The sequence below is a fragment of the Oncorhynchus keta genome, chromosome 36 (assembly GCF_023373465.1).
Source record: "Oncorhynchus keta strain PuntledgeMale-10-30-2019 chromosome 36, Oket_V2, whole genome shotgun sequence".
NCBI classification, from domain to species: Eukaryota; Metazoa; Chordata; class Actinopteri; order Salmoniformes; family Salmonidae; genus Oncorhynchus; species Oncorhynchus keta.
Window position 1 is genome coordinate 20,620,701 of NC_068456.1, and position 20,542 is coordinate 20,641,242.

Genomic DNA, 20,542 nt, shown 5'->3' on the forward strand with positions numbered 1-20,542 from the left:
GTAAATAAAAACAATATGGGGATGAGGTAGGTAGATTGGGTGGGCTATTTACAGATGGGCTATATACAGCTGCAGCAATCGGTTAGCTACTCAGATAGCTGATGTTTAAAGTTAGTGAGGGAAATATAAGTCTCCAGCTTCAGAGATTTTTGCAATTCGTTCCAGTCATTGGCAGCAGAGAACTGTAAGGAAAGGTGGCCAAAGAGGTATTGGCTTTGGGAAGACCAGTGAGATATACCTGCTGGAGCGCATGCTACGGGTGTGTGTTATCGTGACCAGTGAGCTGAGATAAGGTGAAGCTTTACCTAGCATAGACTTATAGATGACCTGGAGCCAGTGGGTCTGGCGACGAATATGTACCGAGGGCCAGCCGACTAGAGCATACAGGTCACAGTGGTGGGTGGTATAAGGGGCTTTGGTGACAAAACGGATTGCACTGTGATAGACTGCATCCAGTTTGCTGAGTAGCGTATTGGAAGCTATTTTGTAAATGACATCGCCGAAGTCGAGGATCGGTAGGATAGTCTGTTTTACGAGGGTATGTTTGGCGGCGTGGGTGAAGGAGGCTTTGTTGCGAAATAGGAAGCCGATTCTAGATTTAATTTTGGATTGGACATGTTTAATATGAGTCTGGAAGGAGAGTTTACAGTCTAGCCAGACACCTAGGAGGTATTTGGCGTTTAAGAGCAGTTGGAGGCCACTGAAGGAGAGTTGTATGGCATTGAAGCTTGTTTGGAGGTTAGTTAACACAGTGTCCAAAGAAGGGCCAGATGTATACAGAATGGTGTCGTCTGCGTAGAGGTGGATCAGGGAATCACCCGCAGCAAGAGCGACATCGTTGATGTATACAGGGAAAAGAGTCGGCCTGAGAATTTAATCCTGTGATACTCCCATAGAGACTGCCAAAGGTCCGGACAACAGGCCCTCCGATTTGACACACTGAACTCTGTCTGAGAAGTAGTTGGTGAACCAGGCGAGGCAGTCATTTGAGAAACCAAGGCTGTTGAGTCTGCCGATAAGAATGTGGTGATTGACAGAGTGAAAGCCTTGGCCAGATCAGCTGCACAGTACTGTCTTTTATCGATGGCGGTTATGATATCATTTAGTACCTTGAGAGTGGCTGAGGTGCACCCGTGACCAGCTCGAAAACCGGATTGCATAGCGGAGAAGGTACGGTGGGATTCGAAATGGTCAGTGATCTGTTTGTTAACTTGGCTTTTGAATATTTTAGAAAGGCAGGGCAGAATGGATATAGATCTATAACAGTTTGGGTCTAGTGCCACCCCCTTTGAAGAGGGGGATGACCGCGGCAGCTTTTCAATCTTTAGGGATCTCGGACGATACGAAGAGAGGTTGAACAGACTGGTAGTAGGGGTTGCAACAATGGCGGCGGATACTTTTAGAGAGGGTCCAGATTGTCTAGCTCAGCTGATTTGTACAGGTCCAGGTTTTGCAGCTCTTTCAGAACATCTGCTATCTGGATTTGGGTGTAGGAGAAGCTGGGGAGGCTTGGGCAAGTAGCTGTAGGGGGTGCAAATCTGTTGGCCGGGGTTGGGGTAGCCAGGAGGAAAGCATAGCCAGCCGTAGAGAAATGCTTCTTGAAATTCTCGATTATTGTGGATTTATCGATGGTGACAGTGTTTTCTAGCCTCAGTGCAGTGGGCTGCTGGGAGGAGGTGCTCGTAATCTCCATGGACTTTAGTGTCCCAAAACTTTTTGGAGTTAGAGCGACAGCATGCAAATTTCTGTCTGAAAAAGCTAGCCTTTGCTATTGTCTGCACACTGCAAGAAAATACTAATATAAATATTGCTAGATTCTGCAGATTGACTGATTGTATTGATATATTTATTGATTGATTTTCATCTCATCCCAGAGAGGCACTGCCATATTGCTGGAGCACCTGGCGGGCAGCCTGGCCAGTGCCATCTCAGTCAGTACCCACCTGGACATCGCCCCCCAGCACCACCTCTTCATGATGGGCCGCAACGGCAGCAACATCAAGCACATCACCCAGAGGACAGGAGCCCAGATCCACTTCCCCGACCCCAACAGCCCCCAGAAGAAATCTACTGTTTACATCCAAGGAATCATCGAGTCTGTCTGCGTGGCGCGCCAGTACCTCATGGTATGTGTCCATGCTTGGTTTGTATAGATTAAGTAATTGCCTTGTTTCTGTTGGAGAATGACCCTGCATATGGATTTCTGTTGAATAAGAGTTTTATTGTGTTCTGACCCTGACCAAGACACTTTCAGCTATGTGGGTGTCTTGGTCAAATGTTATTCATTTAATTGTCTTTGGGTAAAAACATTTGCTGAGCAAGATGTCAAAGACATTACATTTAAAGATTTTGGCATCCTGCTTAATGTAACATTAATCATAATATAAGGCAGCTATGCTAGTGTTGATGTCCTTTGTCTGTGGCAGTTTTGCCCAAATACTCTTTAAAAATGCAGAAGTCCTTTTGTAAACATACCTTTTTTTGTCTGGACATGGGGTCACACAAGAAGAGGCCCCTCTGGTCTGCCTTGGGAGAACCGAGTCATTTGACGAGGAGATGAGCCTCCCCCACAGAGAGCCATGTTTAGACCATCAGACTGTAAATTACAGCTCCGGCCCCAGCCTGTCACCACCAGCTTGGCCCAACTAGTTTAATTACACACAATGGGAAGGCCTCTCTATCGCTCAGATGAATATAACGTAGGAATGAGTTTGTGGTGGGATCATGCAAAACAGGCTTTTTTGGTCAATTGTTTTGGAATTTCTCAAGTAGTGGTTTTTAAACGGAGCCTTCTCTCTGAGTGTTAGTTCTGTAACAAGGGTCTGTTTCATGGAACGTGATGATGATGATGATGATGATGTGTGTGTTCCACAGGGCTGTCTACCGCTGGTGCTGATGTTTGACATTAAAGAGGACATCGAGGTGGAGCCCCAGTGTATCACCGCTCTGATGGAGCAGCTGGATGTCTTCATCAGCATCAAGCCCAAACCAAAGCAGCCCAGCAAGGTACCACACTAAAACGTGGACATCTAGTATGTTACACAGTGGCCTTAACACAAATCCAGGAAGCTACTTTACCAGGGTAATGCTACAGCTAAGATCCAAGGTTTTTTCCTGGCCCTGACTATAGTGCTGGAAAAAATCGATAGTTTCACAGAGCGATATTATTTTTGGACAATATATTGATATTTGACTCTAAGACTCCGGTATTTTTCATCTTATAGCTTGTTCTCATCTTATAGCTTGTTCTCATCTTCTTTTTAAATAGTGAGCCAACATGTTTCCAGCACTTTTATTTCCCTGACTGGTCAAAACTCGTTTTCTCATGGCTCTCATCTCTCCCCAGCAGACATATGGTGAGCAATATGTTTGGAACAACAAATCACCGTAACGAATCACAATACATATCCTATCGGCACCTAAGTATTGTGATAATATCGTATCGTGAGGTCCTTGGCAATTCCCAGCCCTACCTAACTACAAAGCACCTTGCGTCATAAATCCAAACAATATAGTAGGCAGATCAAATTTGCTGGGTCCCAGCCTAACCACCTTCGCCAGGTGCCCTTTCCTCAGTGTGCCCGGCATGATGCCCAAACCCAGACAGGCCAGTGGGAAACGGTGGTGTGGTGCCAGTGTAAACGCAGCCCTACCCAGACCTCTCTTCTTTAACGAGGTGACACTACTAATCCAAACGGCCTTCCAAACACCGCTTTGCTTCTGGCTATTTGGCTGCTCCATAAAGGAGGGTGTGGAGACAGAAAAATCGTGACTGGACTCGATTTGGCAGGACCAACTTTGGCAAGTTTAGGGCCCCAGAAATGATTTGTGTGCATGTTCATTCTTTATTCCTCACTGTTTTCTAAGCACTCTTAATGGTAATGCTGGAACTGGAGAAAGTTGAATATCCTTTCCAAACTCCCTTAAGCTTTCTCACGCGTGAATTAAAATGAACCACTTTATAAAAAATTATGTTTTGACATTTTACTAATCCCTTTTTGATTCCACTGTTCATTCCATTAAAGAAACAATTAATTACGTTGCTGAAGTGCATTTCATGCTGACAACAACCTGCCATTTCGTTTTCTCTTTTTTCCTTCGTCTCTCTGTCTCTCTCTTTCTTCCACTCTCTCTTTCCCAGTCTGTGATCGTAAAGAGTGTGGAGCGGAATGCAGTGAACATGTACGAGGCCCGGAAGTTTCTGCTGGGTCTGGAGAGCAACGGAGTTTCATCAGCCCTGTCCCCCTCAACCATTGGCCCCTCCCCCACTCTCATCTGTCCCGTCGGCCTGGACATCCTGGCCTCAGCTGGCCTGGGGCTGAGCAGTCTGGGTAATGGAGTTCTCTTTACATCAGCCTCTTACACCATTATGAGAGTTCTTTAATAAAATGAACCAGGTCAACCCAAGGCCCTTTTCCACACACGTTTATAGATTAGGGATTGAAAAAGAGGCTTGAGTGTAATATGTAAATCCAACTTTATTGTTATCTTGTGAAAGGAAACAAAATGACAATAATAAATAAGAGACAAACAGAATGAATCGGGAGTTCTGTATCATGGGATAAACTGTTGTGTGTAGGAGGTTTATGTCTGGAAACTGACCACATTGACAGTGTGAATGATTGTCCTGCTTAAGCCATCTCTTCCTGGGGTGTACAGTATGAACCCAAAGGCCCATGGGTAAGATATGGGCCTCCACAGCTCGGCCTGTAGTTAATTACTACATCCCTCTCCATCAGATTACAGCTCAGCCTGCCAGAGAAATCCAAGCCTTATTTCTGGAGTCAAATGAGCCGTTTGTCAAACCCACAAACCTGTTTCAGTCTGCTTTGATATGTTTGGGTTGAAAGTAGCATAGTTTAGCATTAAGTTATTGACTGTGTTGAGTTATATTTGTCAAAGGCCCAGTTCTCTCAAATGTCTCTTATTTCAATCCTGACCACTGATATGAAAGGATTTGATGAGTGATGGTGGTAGTGTGTAATAATATCTATTACTGGTGTGGGAAGAAATTAATTGTAGAGTGATACTGTAATGAGACACAGTCTTATACTGTGTATTTCTCTCCTCCAGGCCTCCTGGGGCCGTCAGCGCCCCATTCCCTCAGTAGCTCCCCGGCTCCAAACTCTGTCCTCAACAGTCTGAACTCTTCCATGAGCCCCCTGCAGAACCCCCCGTCTCCTTCCCCCTCACTGTGGCCCAGCTCTCTCACCAGCACACAAGGTAAGTTACAGTTTGTTGGTGCACAATTGCTCACAATCTCACACCTTTGGGTCTCACCTTGATCACAAATAGCTAGAAGGGATTGATATGATGAAAGTGTTACGATAACACCAAGGAATTTCCTCCCTCATGTGTCCAGGCTTCTCGTCTCAGTTGATGATGCACCCTGTAGCCCAGGCCACTCTGAGCAGTATCCTGCTCTCTGGGGTCAAGGGGTACACCCAGAACACTCCCTCCCCTCCCCCCGGCCTCGCCCCGATCGACAAGCAGACCAACGGAGTCCCTGACTGCTCCAAAGGTCCCTGTACCATGAATGGACATGTAAAGGTGGCGGATTTTTATAGACACATATTCACTAACTGTTACATTGAATGTATGTATACCTTGCCTATAGTGAGTATTCTTTATAGGGCTACATGTGTGTGTGTGTGTGTGTGTGTGTGTGTGTGTGTGTGTGTGTGTGTGTGTGTGTGTGTGTGTGTGTGTGTGTGTGTGTGTGTGTGTGTGTGTAGCACCCTGGCTCAGTCTATGGAAGGATGTCCAGTGCATCTCTGGCAGACACAGTTCTGAACCCCAACCAGTGTGACTCAGTTCAGGAGGCCAGCGTACACAACCAGTCAGAACCTCGCTCCAGCAAGTCCAACCAAGACGAAGGTAACACGTACACACCGCACCTACAGACAACAAGGAAATGTGTAACTCTTGTGGCTATACTTTAAAAAGGTTTATAATACTCAAAAGACAGCCTTGGTATTTGGCCTTATTACCTGTAAGTGAATTTTTACCACAATATATTTGTCTTGTTCTTATACGTAGATCAATATGCGGTCCAGTCCCTATTCTCAAACAACTTTTCTAAGGTTGCAGCAGGGTGACATTGATGGCTGGTATTCCAGTGGTTGAGGTCCCTAATTTCCTGCGTCTCTAACATGTGTGGTTTGAGTGTAGCCTAGCTCTCACGCTCCTCACATTCCCGTGTTGTTGGAACTGGAGCTCAGTGGGCTCCCCAGCCTCCGCCTCCAGCCTGGCTGGTCACAGTAGTAACTGTTTCCTCTCCCTGACCTCCTCCTGTGTTCTCCATCCTGTTCCAACTGGCTCTGCTCCCCATAACCATCAAGCCCAGGGAGAAACAACCGAATAAAAGCATATCGAGGAGGCCTACACTCTCACACACAGATCCTATTCTGCAGGCCGGGTTACTGCCTGGAAGAGTGGGAAAAGAAGAGAAAAGCTCCTTCATTAGACTGCTTCTGTTTTTTATTAACACCGGGGCCAACTGTATGTTTTAGCAGCTACATTTAGTCACGCTCAAGCCATCATGCAGAGTGACTTACAGGTGCAAACAATGTACTGAAATGTATACATGACAGACGATGGAAAGCTGAGCAACAAGGCACTCGAGAAAGAAAAGGTTGCTTTGGAAGAACAAAAACTTGGTTGTCAAGCACAGGGATGATACAAGAATGTAAAGAGTATAATAGCACATACAGTCAGATATATAGCCTATTGACTAACTTCATTAACTCACGAAGGAAGGAATATAATATCCCACGTTACTGTTTCTTCACATATGCTCTTTTACTTTCTCTCTGCCAGGCTCTGACACCTTTGTGGAAGTGGGCATGCCCAGAAGCCCATCTCACTCAGCCAATGGGAACGAGCTAAAACAGATGCTGGCTTCCTGTAAGACGTCAGGGAAACGGCATGCGGTGGAGCTCCTCCAGGGGACCAAGAACTCCCATCTCCAGTATGTCTGTCCAGAGCTACAGTAAGACTATAGAAGTCCTCATTCTTTCATTCCTATACCTAAAGGGTACGACAATACGACTGGAACTCATTCCGGTTCACTTTTTCCGGGTTCATTCCGGTTCATACATTCATAGAATAGAAAATGAAAGAACTTTGTGACAACTGCTGATATACAAAGGGCTTTATAAAATATGTTTGTTTGGTTGGTAAGAAAATAATAGTAAATAGACTGTCCTGTATGTCTTGTCTGTGCTGAAAGCTTCTCTGTTGTGACGGGGTTTGTACCTGTTTTTCTAATATGATCGTAGCTCTCTGTTGTCCCCCCCCCACAGCTCAGACTGCCTCCTGTCAGACCCAGAGTCGAGTGCTTCAGACGGCCCTGTGACGGATAAGAGGGCGCCGGGCAGTGAGCGGGCAGCAGAGAGGGCAGCAGAGAGGGCAGCACAGCAGAATGAAAGGGACAGGATCCGCTTGGCACCACATTCCTCCTTTGCCAACATGCAGGTACAACTAGAGGTATTCCAACTCCACTTCTCTCTCTCACATACACGCGCTCACATATCAGCGGATGGCTCAAGTGAATATGACAGGTAGAAAAACTGACACTGACCTTCCTCTCCGTTTCAGGCGCTTGAATATGAACAGAAAAAGCTGTTAGCAACCAAAGGTAAGTGTCAATCTTTCGGGCAGTTCCTGTCTAGTCTCAAGGGATACCGTGTAAATTTTTTTCAGACCTTTCTGGTAACAGAGGTTTTATCTGTGTCTGTGTCCAGCTATGTTGAAGAAGCCTGTTGTGACTGAGGTACGGACCCCAACTAACACGTGGAGTGGTCTGGGTTTTTCCAAGTCCATGCCAGCGGAGACCATCAAGGAGCTGCGCAGGGCCAACCACGTTTCTTACAAACCCACAATGAGTACCACCTACGAGGTAAACTCTGACTATGAGGTAAACACAAATGGAGCACTCAACTGTTGAAGAGAATGTGTTTTTACTAACATACCTGATATAAAAGCTTTACGTGAAGACTAATATGAAACATCATAATGAATACACATAAAACAAGATCCATCTGTAAAGCAAAAAAGTTATCTGAATTGAACCATTACTGAGAGCTTATAACTGCAGCCCATGTATCTATCAGTAGGATCTGATATCCCCCTTCTCTCCCCCAGGGCTCCCCCCTGTCCCTGTCCCGCTCCGGCAGCAGAGAGGGTGTGGGCAACGGCAGTGATTCTGACAACTGGAGGGACAGGAACGGGGTTGGGAACGGTCTTGTCAACCACGCCGAATTCCCAGCGTCTGTTAGCAGTCCCAAGAGGAAGCAGAACAAATCTGGTGAGCTACCCAGCAGATATTTGTCTGAACTTTTTTTTTAATGAAATCAAAAGGAGAAGAAAGAGAAAGGGAAGAAAATCAACACACCTACTCAGTCAACTCTCTCAAAAGTGTTGACGAGAAAGTTATGATGATGACGTAAGAAAGAAAGGGAACAAAGTCTAACCTTGAACAGCAGATGCTGTGTGAAGATTGCCTTGTTCATTAAAATGTGTATAAGTGTGTGGGAGTAGATGTGTTTAAGTGTTCCTTCCTCCTACACACCTGCACTTAGCAAAGTTGAAGAGACCAGATACGTCTGTTCATTTCCAACTCATGTTCTTACCCTTGTATCAAATGATTTGTTATCATCAAAGCCAATCATTACTGGTAATGCTATAGAGAAGCACACATTTATTCTACAGTATCTTGGCTTGTATTGCACACATTAAAGACTATCAAATGGCATACTTTTGCTTTAATAGATACAAATGTCTCAGTCACAACAACGTTTCAGCAGCAAGATGCGGAAGGGTTTATTTTATGTTGAATTAATCTTTTTTTTTGCAATGATAACTGTCTATGAAAATCTTCTTTAATATTGACTGTCTGGGGCTCCTGAGTGGGGTAGTGGTCTAAGGCACTGCATCACAGTTGCTAGCTGTGCCACTAGAGAACCTGGTTTGAGTCCAGGCTCTGTCGCAGACAGCCTCGACCAGGAGACCCATTGGCCCAGCGTCATCCAGGTTAGGCGAGGGTTTGGCCGGCAGGTATGTCCTGGTCCCATCGTGCTCTAGCGACTCCTGTCGCGGCTCGGGTGCATGCATGCTGACACGGTTGCCAGGTGTATGGTGTTTCCTCTGACACATTGGTGTTAACCTGGATGTGGGCATTGTGTGAAGAAACAGTGCGGCTTGGTTGGGTTGTGTTTCGGAGGACGCATGGCTCTCGACCTCTCGCCTCTCCCGAGTCCGTACGGGAGTTGCAGCGATGAGACAAGACTGTAACTATTGGATACCACGAAAAGGGGGTAAAAGTTTTATTTAATTATTTATTTTTATTTACTTTAAACGTCATTGACTTCTCTCATCTTCCTGTGAATGCTTCTGACTGACAGCTGCAGAGCACTATCTGAGCAGCAGTAACTACATGGACTGTATCTCCTCGGTCACCGGGAGCAATGGCTGCAGTCTCCAGTCCTCTCTCAAAGGGTCGGACCTGCCGGAGCTGTTCAGCAAGCTGGGCCTGGGGAAATACACAGACGTGTTCCAACAACAGGAGGTACTGGCCTATAGCCGCCGTAGCAAAAAATTATAATAAATCAAATGCTTTTCGTGAACTAACATTAAGATATACATACACTTATTTGAAACATCATATTAAAATATAAAATAGATTTTGAAAGTTGTTTAATAGCATAAGCATGTATAGAAATGTTGTAGCCCACGAAGCCCAGAGTGCTCGAGCTGCCTAGGCTAGAAATGGTGTAGCCTCAATGCATTTATAAAATAATTATTGTATAGTGCGCTTTGGGTGACCTTTATACGTGTATTTCGTTAACTAACGTTATAACCTCATTCTAATTAAAACCTTTAACTGATAAGTTACATAATAGCAATTATGTGGATAAAGTGCTAGACATGTTTGTTCACCAAATCTACTTCATCAAACAACGGTTAAAGTCTGATACGATCAGCGCTGTCACTGTTGACCGTGAAGTAGGCTATTTTCAAGTTTTCACACTGGTAGGAAATTGGACTGATTTGATTTGACATAGGCATTGGTGGAAAAAATGCCCAACTGTCATACTTGTAAAAGTATAGATACCTTAATAGAAAATGGCTCAAGTAAAAGAGAAAGTCACCCAGTAAAGTAGTACTTGAGTAAAAGTATTTGGTTTTAAATATACTTAAGTATCAAAAGTAAATGTAATTGCTAAAATGTAAGTATTAAAAGTACATTCCTTATATTAAGCGAACCAGACGGTACCATTTAAAAAATATATATATACAGATAACCAGGGGCACACTGACATAATTTACAAACAAAGCATTTATGTTTAGTGAGTTACCAGATCAGAGGCAGTAGGGATGACCAGGGATGTTCTCTTGATAAGTGTGTGAATTGGACCATTTTCTGTCCTGCTAAGCATTCAAAATGTAATGAGTGCTTTTGGGTGTCATGATAAATGTATGGGTGTCAGTAAAAAGTACATACACTGCTCAAAAAAATAAAGGGAACACTTAAACACCACAATGTAACTCCAAGTCAATCACACTTCTGTGAAATCAAACTGTGCACTTAGGAAGCAACACTGATTAACAATAAATTTCACATGCTGTTGTGCAAATGGAATAGACAACAGGTGGAAATTATAGGCAATTAGCAAGACACCCCCAATAAAGGAGTGGTTCTGCAGGTGGTGACCACAGACCACTTCTCAGTTCCTATGCTTCCTGGCTGATGTTTTGGTTACTTTTGAATGCTGGCGGTGCTTTCACTCTAGTGGTAGCATGAGACTGAGTCTACAACCCACACAAGTGGCTCAGGTAGTGCAGCTCATCCAGGATGGGACATCAATGCGAGCTGTAGCAAGAAGGTTTGCTGTGTCTGTCAGCGTAGTGTCCAGAGCATGGAGGCGCTACCAGGAGACAGGCCAGTACATCAGGAGACGTGGAGGAGGCTGTAGGAGGGCAACAACCCAGCAGCAGGACCGCTACCTCCGCCTTTGTGCAAGGAGGAGCACTGCCAGAGCCCTGCAAAATGACCTCCAGCAGGCCACAAATGTGCATGTGTCTGCTCAAACGGTCAGAAACAGACTCCATGAGGGTGGTATGAGGGCCCAACGTCCACAGCTGGGAGTTGTGCTTACAGCCCAACACCGTGCAGGACGTTTGGCATTTGCCAGAGAACACCAAGATTGGAAATTCGCCACTGGCGCCCTGTGCTCTTCACAGATGAAAGCAGGTTCACACTGAGCACATGTGACAGACGTGACAGAGTCTGGAGACGCCGTGGAGAACTTTCTGTTGCCTGCAACATCCTCTAGCATGACCGGTTTGGCGGTGGGTCAGTCATGGTGTGGGGTGGCATTTCTTTGGGGGGCCGCACAGCCCTCCATGTGCTCGCCAGAGGTAGCCTGACTGCCATTAGGTACCGAGATGTGATCCTCAGACCCCTTGTGAGACCATATGCTGGTGCGGTTGGCCCTGGATTCCTCCTAATGCAATACAATGCTAGACCTTATGTGGCTGGAGTGTGTCAGCAGTTCCTGCAAGAGGAAGGCATTGATGCTATGGACTGGCCCGCCCGTTCCCCAGACCTGAATCCAATTGAGCAGATCTGGGACATCATGTCTCACTCAATCCACCAAAGCCACGTTGTACGACAGACTGTCCAGGAGTTGGCGGATGCTTTAGTCCAGGTCTGGGAGGAGATCCCTCAGGAGATCATCCGCTACCTCATCAGGAGCATGCCCAGGCGTTGTAGGGAGGTCATACAGGCACATGGAGGCCACACACACTACTGAGCCTCATTTTGACTTGTTTTAAGGACATTACATCAAAAGTTGGATCAGCCTGTAGTGTGGTTTTCCACTTTAATTTTGAGTGTGACTACAAATCCAGACCTCAATTGGGTTGATGATAAATTTGATTTCCATTGATAATTTGTGTGATTTTGTTTGTCAGCACATTCAACTATGTAAAGAAAAAAGTATTTAATAAGAATATTTCATTCATTCAAATCTAGGATGTGTTATTTTAGTGTTCCCTTTATTTTTTTGAGCAGTGTATATTTTGGGGCGGAATGTAGTAAAGTAAAAGTTGTCAAAAATATAAATAGTCAAATACAGATACCCAAGAAAACTACTAAGTAGTACTTTACACCACTGCATATAGGTTAAATTGTATATAATTGTTGTTGTTGTTAAGTAGCATAATGGTCATTAATGACTTGTCATTTAGTTAATTGTATGTCCCACTTAGAATGAACCATAACTGAAGCCTTCACAAATCCTTTATAATACCTAGTCTATTTAAGCAATAAGGCCTGTAATTAGAGCAGTACAAATAAGTGTTTTGTCATACCCTTGGTATACAGTCTGATATACCAACGCTGTCAGCCAATCAGCATTCAGGGCTAGAAAATGCTGATTGGCTGACAGCCGTGGTAAATCAGACTGAAAACCACGGGTATGACGAAACGTTTATTTTTACTGCTCTAATTACATTGGTAACCAGTTTATATTATCAATAAGGCTCCTCAGGAGTTTGTGGTATTTGGTCAATATACCACGGCTAAGGCTGTAACCATGCCCTCCGTGATGCATCATGCCTAAGAACAGCCCTTGGCCGTGGTATATTGGCCATATACCACACCCCTTCGTGCCTTATTGCTTAACAGGTGGGTCTAATCCTGAATGCTGATTGGTTAAAACTGCAACTTTAAATAAAAAAAATAATAAATACTAGCTGTGACTTTGCTGATAGTTACTGTATTGAGGAAACATGTACTATGACTGTGATGTTGTTGACCCACCTAGCTATTTTAAGATTAACGCACTAACTGTGAGTCACTGTGGATAAGAGCGTCTGCTAAATGACTAAAATGTGAATGTAAAATGCAGCATGGGTTAACCACATTAACACAGGAGCAGGAGCCTTCATCCATCCCTGCTTGGCTGACTACAGTATAGTAGAGATATGCTACCCTAAGCCTTGGCTAGAATTTATGGATGGATCTGTCCTTTTTATGGTGCTATTCAATGTTTTAGCTGCCTATTGCAGCTAGGCTACACTTTTTAGCTGCCTATTGCAGCTAGGCTAAGCTTTTTAGCTGCCTATTGCAGCTAGGCTAAGCTTTTTAGCTGCCTGTTGCAGCTAGGCTAAGCTTTTTTGCTGCCTATTGCAGCTAGGCTTAGCTTTCTTGCTGCCTATTGCAGCTAGGCTAAGCTTTTTAGCTGCCTATTGCAGCTAGGCTAAGCTTTTTAGCTGCCTATTGCAGCTAGGCTAAGCTTTTTCGCTGCCTGTTGGAGCTAGGCTAAGCTTTTTAGCTGCCTATTGCAGCTAGGCTAAGCTTTTTAGCTGCCTATTGCAGCTAGGCTAAGCTTTTTAGCTGCCTATTGCAGCTAGGCTAAGCTTTTTCGCTGCCTGTTGCAGCTAGGCTAAGCTTTTTAGCTGCCTATTGCAGCTAGGCTAAGCTTTTTAGCTGCCTATTGCAGCTAGGCTAAGCTTTTTAGCTGCCTATTGCAGCTAGGCTAAGCTTTTTTGCTGCCTGTTGCAGCAAGGCTAAGCTTTTTAGCAACATTATGCAGTGGACTTCATGGGCTAGTGACTAGACTTATATTTATATACAACTAATAGCTTTATTGATATTAGAGTACATGGAAAATATTTGATAAGGGATGGGCATTAGTTATTTTATGTTGCAAAGGGGGATTTTTATTGTAAAATATATATATATATATATATATATATATATATATATATATATATTTATTTATTATAGTGTAAAACAGGGATCATCAATTCGATTTCTTCTTGAGTGGATGATTTTCTGGTGTTTTTAGTATTATTTATTTGCTCAGAAAACTTGGGTGGGCCAAATAAAATCCCAAATGTTTCTAATACCGCCAGTTGGGGAACCCTGGTGTATAGTGTGGAGTGGCATAATAAAGATATTGACTGTGAACATGCACTCTTTTCAGATCGATCTCCAGACCTTCCTCACTCTGACAGACCAGGACCTGAAAGAGCTGGGTATCACCACATTCGGAGCACGCAGGAAAATGCTGCTTGCCATCTCAGGTGTGAATGACTATGGTAATGTACAAACGTGTGTGTGTGCGTATGTATAAGCGTGTTCCAATGATGTGTGCGATCAAACTGGTCCTGCTGGGCTGTATGTGGTGATAATAGCTCCTGTCAGAAGTGTCGAGGGGGGTCGGGCCGTGCCAGAACCTCTGCTGATGGTGGCAGTGTGAAATTGACTTCTATTTTCATTAGGCCTCTATTGTCTGGCTCTGCCACTTGCCTGAGTGGCAGCCAGTCTGACAGCCAGCGAGCTTATGGGCTGTGGTACAACTATAGCCAGGCCCCATAGCTGAACATTCATTGCAATCAATCTCTACTGCCATCCATTGGTTTCAGTGGTGCAAATCGTGTTTTTCTTTTTGACTGACAGAAAGGAGCTCAAATCCTTCCATACTGTTCCAAGGCAACAAAAGCCCCACATGTTTGTTGTGACATGAACTAATCCTTGTTTATAAATGCTGAACTACAGGAGTAATCATTTTCCTCCACCAGAAGTGAACATGATTCAATGAAGTGGCATTTTGATTGAATATATGAATATTTATGTATTCCTGTAGAATAGGACTTAAAACATGTTTTGTACCATCGCAGGTATGATCATTTCATGGTTTTGTATTAGAGAGAAGGGATCATATCTATATCAAAGTTTGCTGCTCATTTTTGTAGTGTGTCTTACTGATGCAGTAGGGGGTCACAGTGAGGTTTGGAGCTGGAGGTGGTCTGTCTTATTGATGCAGTAGGGGGTCACATTGAGGTTTGGAGATGGAGGTGGTTTGTCTTATTGATGCAGTAGGGGGTCACAGTGAGGTTTGGAGATGGAGGTGGTTTGTCTTATTGATGCAGTAGTGGGTCACAGTGAGGTTTGGAGATGGTCTGTCTTATTGATGCAGTAGGGGGTCACAATGAGGTTTGGAGATGGAGGTGGTCTGTCTTATTGATGCAGTAGGGGGTCACATTGAGGTTTGGAGATGGAGGTGGTTTGTCTTATTGATGCAGTAGGGGGTCACATTGAGGTTTGGAGATGGAGGTGGTCTGTCTTATTGATGCAGTAGGGGGTCACATTGAGGTTTGGAGATGGAGGTGGTCTGTCTTATTGATGCAGTAGGGGGTCACAGTGAGGTTTGGAGATGGAGGTGGTCTGTCTTATTGATGCAGTAGGGGGTCACAATGAGGTTTGGAGATGGAGGTGGTTTGTCTTATTGATGCAGTAGGGGGTCACAGTGAGGTTTGGAGATGGAGGTGGTCTGTCTTATTGATGCAGTAGGGGGTCACATTGAGGTTTGGAGATGGAGGTGGTCTGTCTTATTGATGCAGTAGGGGGTCACAATGAGGTTTGGAGATGGAGGTGGTCTGTCTTACTGATACAGTAAGGGGTCAAGTTGAGGTTGGTAGAGGGAGGGAGTCTGTCTTACTGATGCAGTTGGGGTCACATTGAATTTGGGAGGTGGTCTGTGTTCTGTTTTGAGAAGTGCTTAATGCGAGAGTTGGTTCCACTGCTGCACTCCGTTGCCAAGCTCAGATCAATTCTAATCTCTGCTGAAGAAGTCAGTGAGCTCCAAAACAGGAACACACTCCCTTCTCTCCTCACTTAAAGATGCTGAACCATTTTATTGACACATTTTTAAATAATTGTGTTCAGTAGATGGGTGATCGGCCTGGCAAACCAATGGGTCACAAAGAGAGGTCTTGTTGACGTTCAAAGAGAGGTCTTGTTGACGTTCAAAGAGAGGTCTTGTTGACGTTCAAAGAGAGGTCTTGTTGACGTTCAAAGAGAGGTCTTGTTGACGTTCAAAGATGTACTTTCCCTCCAATTTTGTTTACAGTTTGAATTGACTTGTCGGACTCTTGATGAATAAACATAGTATGTTATTGAACATATCTGAAACAATTGCAATTATACAGTATTATGTTCTTTTTGTCTTTTCCAGAACTGAACAAGAACCGAAGGAAGCTGTTTGAGCCTCCTATCAGGTCCTCCTTCCTGGAAGGGGGCGCCAGCGGGCGTCTGTCTCGTCAGTTCCACGCTGACATGGCCAGTGTCAGTGGCCGGTGGTAGAACTCCACTCCCCCAGAACCTAACACGACAGAGACCCAGCCTTCAGTGCCTCTCTCTGGGCTTCTGTAGCCCAGTCTCCAGCCTCTCTGGGTCTCAGTGGTCCACCCTCCATGTTATGCTTAACAATGACTGTTAAACTCTTTTTGGGGGGGGGGGTAACAAAAAGCCATAGTTTAACCAGAAGTGCCAAAAAAGAGATCTCAGTGGTATAGAAAGTCCAGTGTTCACTCCACATAGTGCTAAAAATGTTTTTGTGGAGTATCTACACATGAAGGGTATTTGACTAGTTATGAAGGACAGGTACTGTCTAATAGTTGTCATTTTTTGTTGAAGGGAACAGGCCAAATGATTAGTACGAAATAATTACATTGATACCGTCTGCATTCGTAGTATGCTGTTGTATCAATGACATGCACTTTAACAATACTAGAATTTTGCCTGTGAAAGCCTGATTCCTCATATTGGAATACCTATGCATTTTGTATTAACTCAAAGCACAGATGTATTTGTACCAAGCCAAATGTAAGCACTTAGTGAGATGGGGGAATGAAGTTAAAGTTCAAAGGTAAAAGTGCCCAAGTGACATCATCAACTAAACACGGAACCTAGAGAAATGACCTTTGACTCCTCAGTGTTTTGATTGACGGACATTCCACGAAGGTCAGTGTTGTATCCACCAGTAGTTGGGCAGCAGTCTGTCAAGGTCATATGTATTTAGACAATTATGATTTTGTATTTGCATTATGATTTATTTTATTTTTTTAAATCATAATTTTTGGGGGGAGGTTTTAATGATAATCAGTGTACATGTATTTTTTTGTATTTTCATTATTTTATACAGTCATGAATAAGTTCCTATGGTTTGTCATTTGAATATTATTAGTCTCTTTGATAATTACTTTTGCCCCATAATCTGTGGAGCGGTCAGGCTGTGCCATGAGACAGCAGCAGATAGAGGGAGCGCAATCTGTCAGAAGTGATTCTGTTTGTTGGCCTCCTATGGTTTTCTTAGTCCTTGTCATTATGTCTCCTGTTAACCTTTCGGTGGTCTCTACTCTATGTTGAATCCCACTGTGTTCCTCTATTGATTCAGGAGACCAGTCACTATTCCCAGACGGGGTGCTTTTATCTTTCCATTCAATTGGACTGCCTTTAGAGCTGCGAACAGAGCAAGAACCTACTACAATGTAGAATGCCTCCACACTACTACAGTATAGAATGCCTTTACTTCTCTCTCTACAGTAAATTGCTCAGCAGGGAATCATTTATATTAGAATATTGCCATTTTTCAGAAAAGGGCGGACACTACTGCTCACCTGGGGGTACACCACACCGTCGGTGGAAACTCAACTTTGTTTCATATGACAGCCCCTAGCCTAGACACGTTTCTCGACATTTACCAAGATTGTGTCCTCATGGAGGAGTCTAAAGTCTACATAACATTTATTCTAGATTAAATGGACTATAGTGGAAATATACAATTGTCAGTATCGGTTGTGAAATCAGATATCCGGGAATCTTGTAAAGCTATTTTTGATGAAGTAACAGTAACTGTTATGTGTGCAGTGGTGCTGCTTATCAAAGGATGGGCTCACTCTGAGCGCTGTGTTATGTTTGGGTTCATATAATGGCACAGTATACTCATACCTTTTTGTTAATGTTGGCTGACTCTGGAATGTGTATTTGCTATAACTGCTTCCGATTGAACTCCCAGATTAAGCCTGGAAGTTGAGTCTTTTTGCATTCTATCATATACAGAGTGTTCGTGTGAAGTACTCACCATCTTCATGTGCAGACCGTTTGTTGGTAGATGGTACAGCATTTGACTGACAATGCAGTGACCTGTATGTAGAGCCCAGGGTGTGAGTCTAGAGGCCACTCAATCTTCAAACTAGATTCTAGGTTCAGAGTGTTGAAGTAGATGGAGAGAACATTTCAAAGCAACTTGCATGTCAAAATTGTTCTTAAATGTTGTTTCCGCACAGCAGCAACATCACTCTTAGCATCAACCGTTCTGTAATCACGCACAGAGAGAAGTCATTTGTTTTTCGTTTTGCATGCTTTCTCTTGGCCCTCTGTTGTATCATGTGTTTACACTATACCACTTTCCTAACTGATTTGAGCCATTCTCAATGTCGTTGTTGTATTAATATAACATATTCTGACACGGTTGTCATTTCCGACCAGTAGTGTAGTGGTTCATTTTCTTAGACATTTTAAAAAGAGACAGGATATAAAAAGGGATTTGTTACTCCACAAAGAAATATGGGGTTTGTTTAACCCTTTATAATGGTACTATATTGAAGCTGTTCAGCATTGATTTATGTCAGTGCAGTTATGTCGACCCATGTACCTACAGTGCAGACGACAGTGTTTGTTTTCGTCCTCTGTAAAGCCTCTGGTCATTCGTCTGTTTGGAGGGCAATAGAGATTGTTTTCTGTCAAGTGAATGTTAAAGTGAGAATTATTGATGCCTTTTAATCTAGTTTAATAGAGTCATTTGCAATCAGTTTAACGCCGACCTCCTTTCCCCACACCTTTTACAGAACCGTTATTTCATGTTTGTGTTTAGTCCTTGTTATTCCCAAAGGGATACATTTGAAGGGGTCTACTTTGTACTGCGATAGATCAAATGGGTCAACATTTATAATGAATGTAAACCACTAAGGAATTGATGTATGTATTGCTTTGCGTTTCTATCCTGTGCAGCCATGCTTGTTTTTTAGCAGTATATCTCCAGTTTCCTGTGAGAGAGAGGTACAGTTCCAAAAATATTCCACAAAGAATTTAAGGAGTGATATTGCCTTTTGCCATAGCTATTTTCCTTTTGTTGATAGGATTGTTGAGCAGGACATTGTTTTAGCTCTGTTGTTAAAATCTGTAAATATAGTACAGATAAAAAGTGTTTGAGGAGTTATCAAATGTTATTACAAAGGAAATAAATGTATGCAGTAAAATGTTTCCTTTTGTTTTTGTTCATAGCACATACATTTTGACTGTTATAGTGAAGAGTGATATTCAATATGTGAAGACGGTGAATTTGATACAATACTATGGTAACCATAGCTGAGGAAAGCCTGTGTGAGGCCCACTCTCATAATCTGGAATATAAATCCAACTCTTGGTATGTCCGATTTGGTGATAAAAACGGACATGTCCACTAATCCCGAGGCAGGATCTATCTAATCCCAGAGAGTGAATCGACAGAGCACTAGGAAACACTAACCCATACCAACCATCCTGCCTGTATCACCACCGTACTAAATAAGGAATGTATTGTCTCTCCAATGTAACGCTCCGCCCCCTTCTCTCTCTTTCCCTCTTCCCTCAGATTCACTGTAGAGAGGAGGGAGAGGGAGGAGCAGCAGCTGGCAAATGTAATCCATTCCCATGTAATTAAGTGGCCCTAGGGTCAATGGTGGGTGCGCTGTTCTACTCTCTACTGAATGCATCACCCTTCCAGTCAGGTCACAGCTACATTCTCAGCTGTATTGTGTTTTGGCTATATACCTACCCTTTACCACTTTGACAATCTATTGTATCACTCTTTCTTTCTTGCTCCAACTGATGTGTGATGAGCTCTCTGGAGCAAAATAGCTGCCATGGCATTACCCAGGTGGGTGCTACACATTAGTGGTGGATGCAGGGAGTTTCTGCTGCATGTAATGTAAAGCCCTTTGGGCACCTGGTGGAAAAAAACACTATGTAAATCCCATCTGTTATTGACTGAATATTTAGATGTGTTTATCTCCTCCAGGGGGCACTACAGTAACAAAACTCCTCTACAAGGCCTACCGGTGTATTGAGCTAAATTACAGAAAAACATTTATTTGAATCATTCAGTTTTACTTAATGGCTATTATTAGAACATGCTCCTTGAATTTATTAGGCTTTTACAGAAAATTGCTTCTAAGAGGAAATAGTGGCTCAACCTTTTATTGGTGTGAGCATTTCAAATTCTTGGATGTAAGTCCTATTTATGGTACATCTCATTTAGCTTAGTCTATTGAATTATTTAATTTTAATTTGAGGATGTAAAACAGTCTGAGGCACATTCATTGCCCTCCACTTTCCCCATAGCAGATGTATGCGCTCTGTGATGTAGAAATCATTCATCCAAAGCAAATAGACCTTCTCCATTCACTGCAGAAACAGCTGGCCTCATTGAAATGTTTTCTGAACAAGCATAGCGCGTAGACTATGATTCCCCTCGTTATCTCATAAAGCATCATTATCCCCTGCTGGGGAGAGAGAGCTGAACAATATATCACTGCCTTTCATGTAAATCTATATGTAAAGTTAATGTCCAATGGTTGTTCTGTGAGGATGTGTAAGGAGGAAGAAATTTCTCCTGGAAATGTCATTAACATGAGAAAACAGTTCTCT

At 43.5% G+C, this 20,542-nt stretch overlaps 1 protein-coding gene across 8 annotated transcripts in view; it reads left to right on the plus strand.

Annotated features, from left to right (window-relative positions):
- LOC118369412 (protein bicaudal C homolog 1-like) overlaps positions 1–19,113 on the plus strand; it is a 77,070-nt gene extending 57,957 nt beyond the window's left edge. For 2 of the 8 annotated variants that reach the window (XM_052498646.1, XM_052498647.1), the window contains exons 8-21: positions 1,875–2,126; positions 2,875–3,006; positions 4,142–4,331; positions 5,074–5,223; positions 5,363–5,550; positions 5,736–5,877; positions 6,820–6,991; positions 7,305–7,476; positions 7,600–7,639; positions 7,746–7,900; positions 8,146–8,308; positions 9,405–9,568; positions 13,995–14,094; positions 16,029–19,113. In XM_052498646.1, the coding sequence (XP_052354606.1) occupies positions 1,875–2,126; positions 2,875–3,006; positions 4,142–4,331; positions 5,074–5,223; positions 5,363–5,550; positions 5,736–5,877; positions 6,820–6,991; positions 7,305–7,476; positions 7,600–7,639; positions 7,746–7,900; positions 8,146–8,308; positions 9,405–9,568; positions 13,995–14,094; positions 16,029–16,156 (2,148 nt within the window). In that variant the 3' untranslated portion in view covers positions 16,157–19,113. Of the gene's footprint in view, positions 1–1,874; positions 2,127–2,874; positions 3,007–4,141; positions 4,332–5,073; positions 5,224–5,362; positions 5,551–5,735; positions 5,878–6,819; positions 6,992–7,304; positions 7,489–7,599; positions 7,640–7,745; positions 7,919–8,145; positions 8,309–9,404; positions 9,569–13,994; positions 14,110–16,028 lie in introns of all 8 variants that reach the window. The other 6 variants (XM_052498640.1, XM_052498641.1, XM_052498645.1 and 3 more) reach the window with 5 other exon arrangements.
- Positions 19,114–20,542: the final 1,429 nt, after the last annotated feature.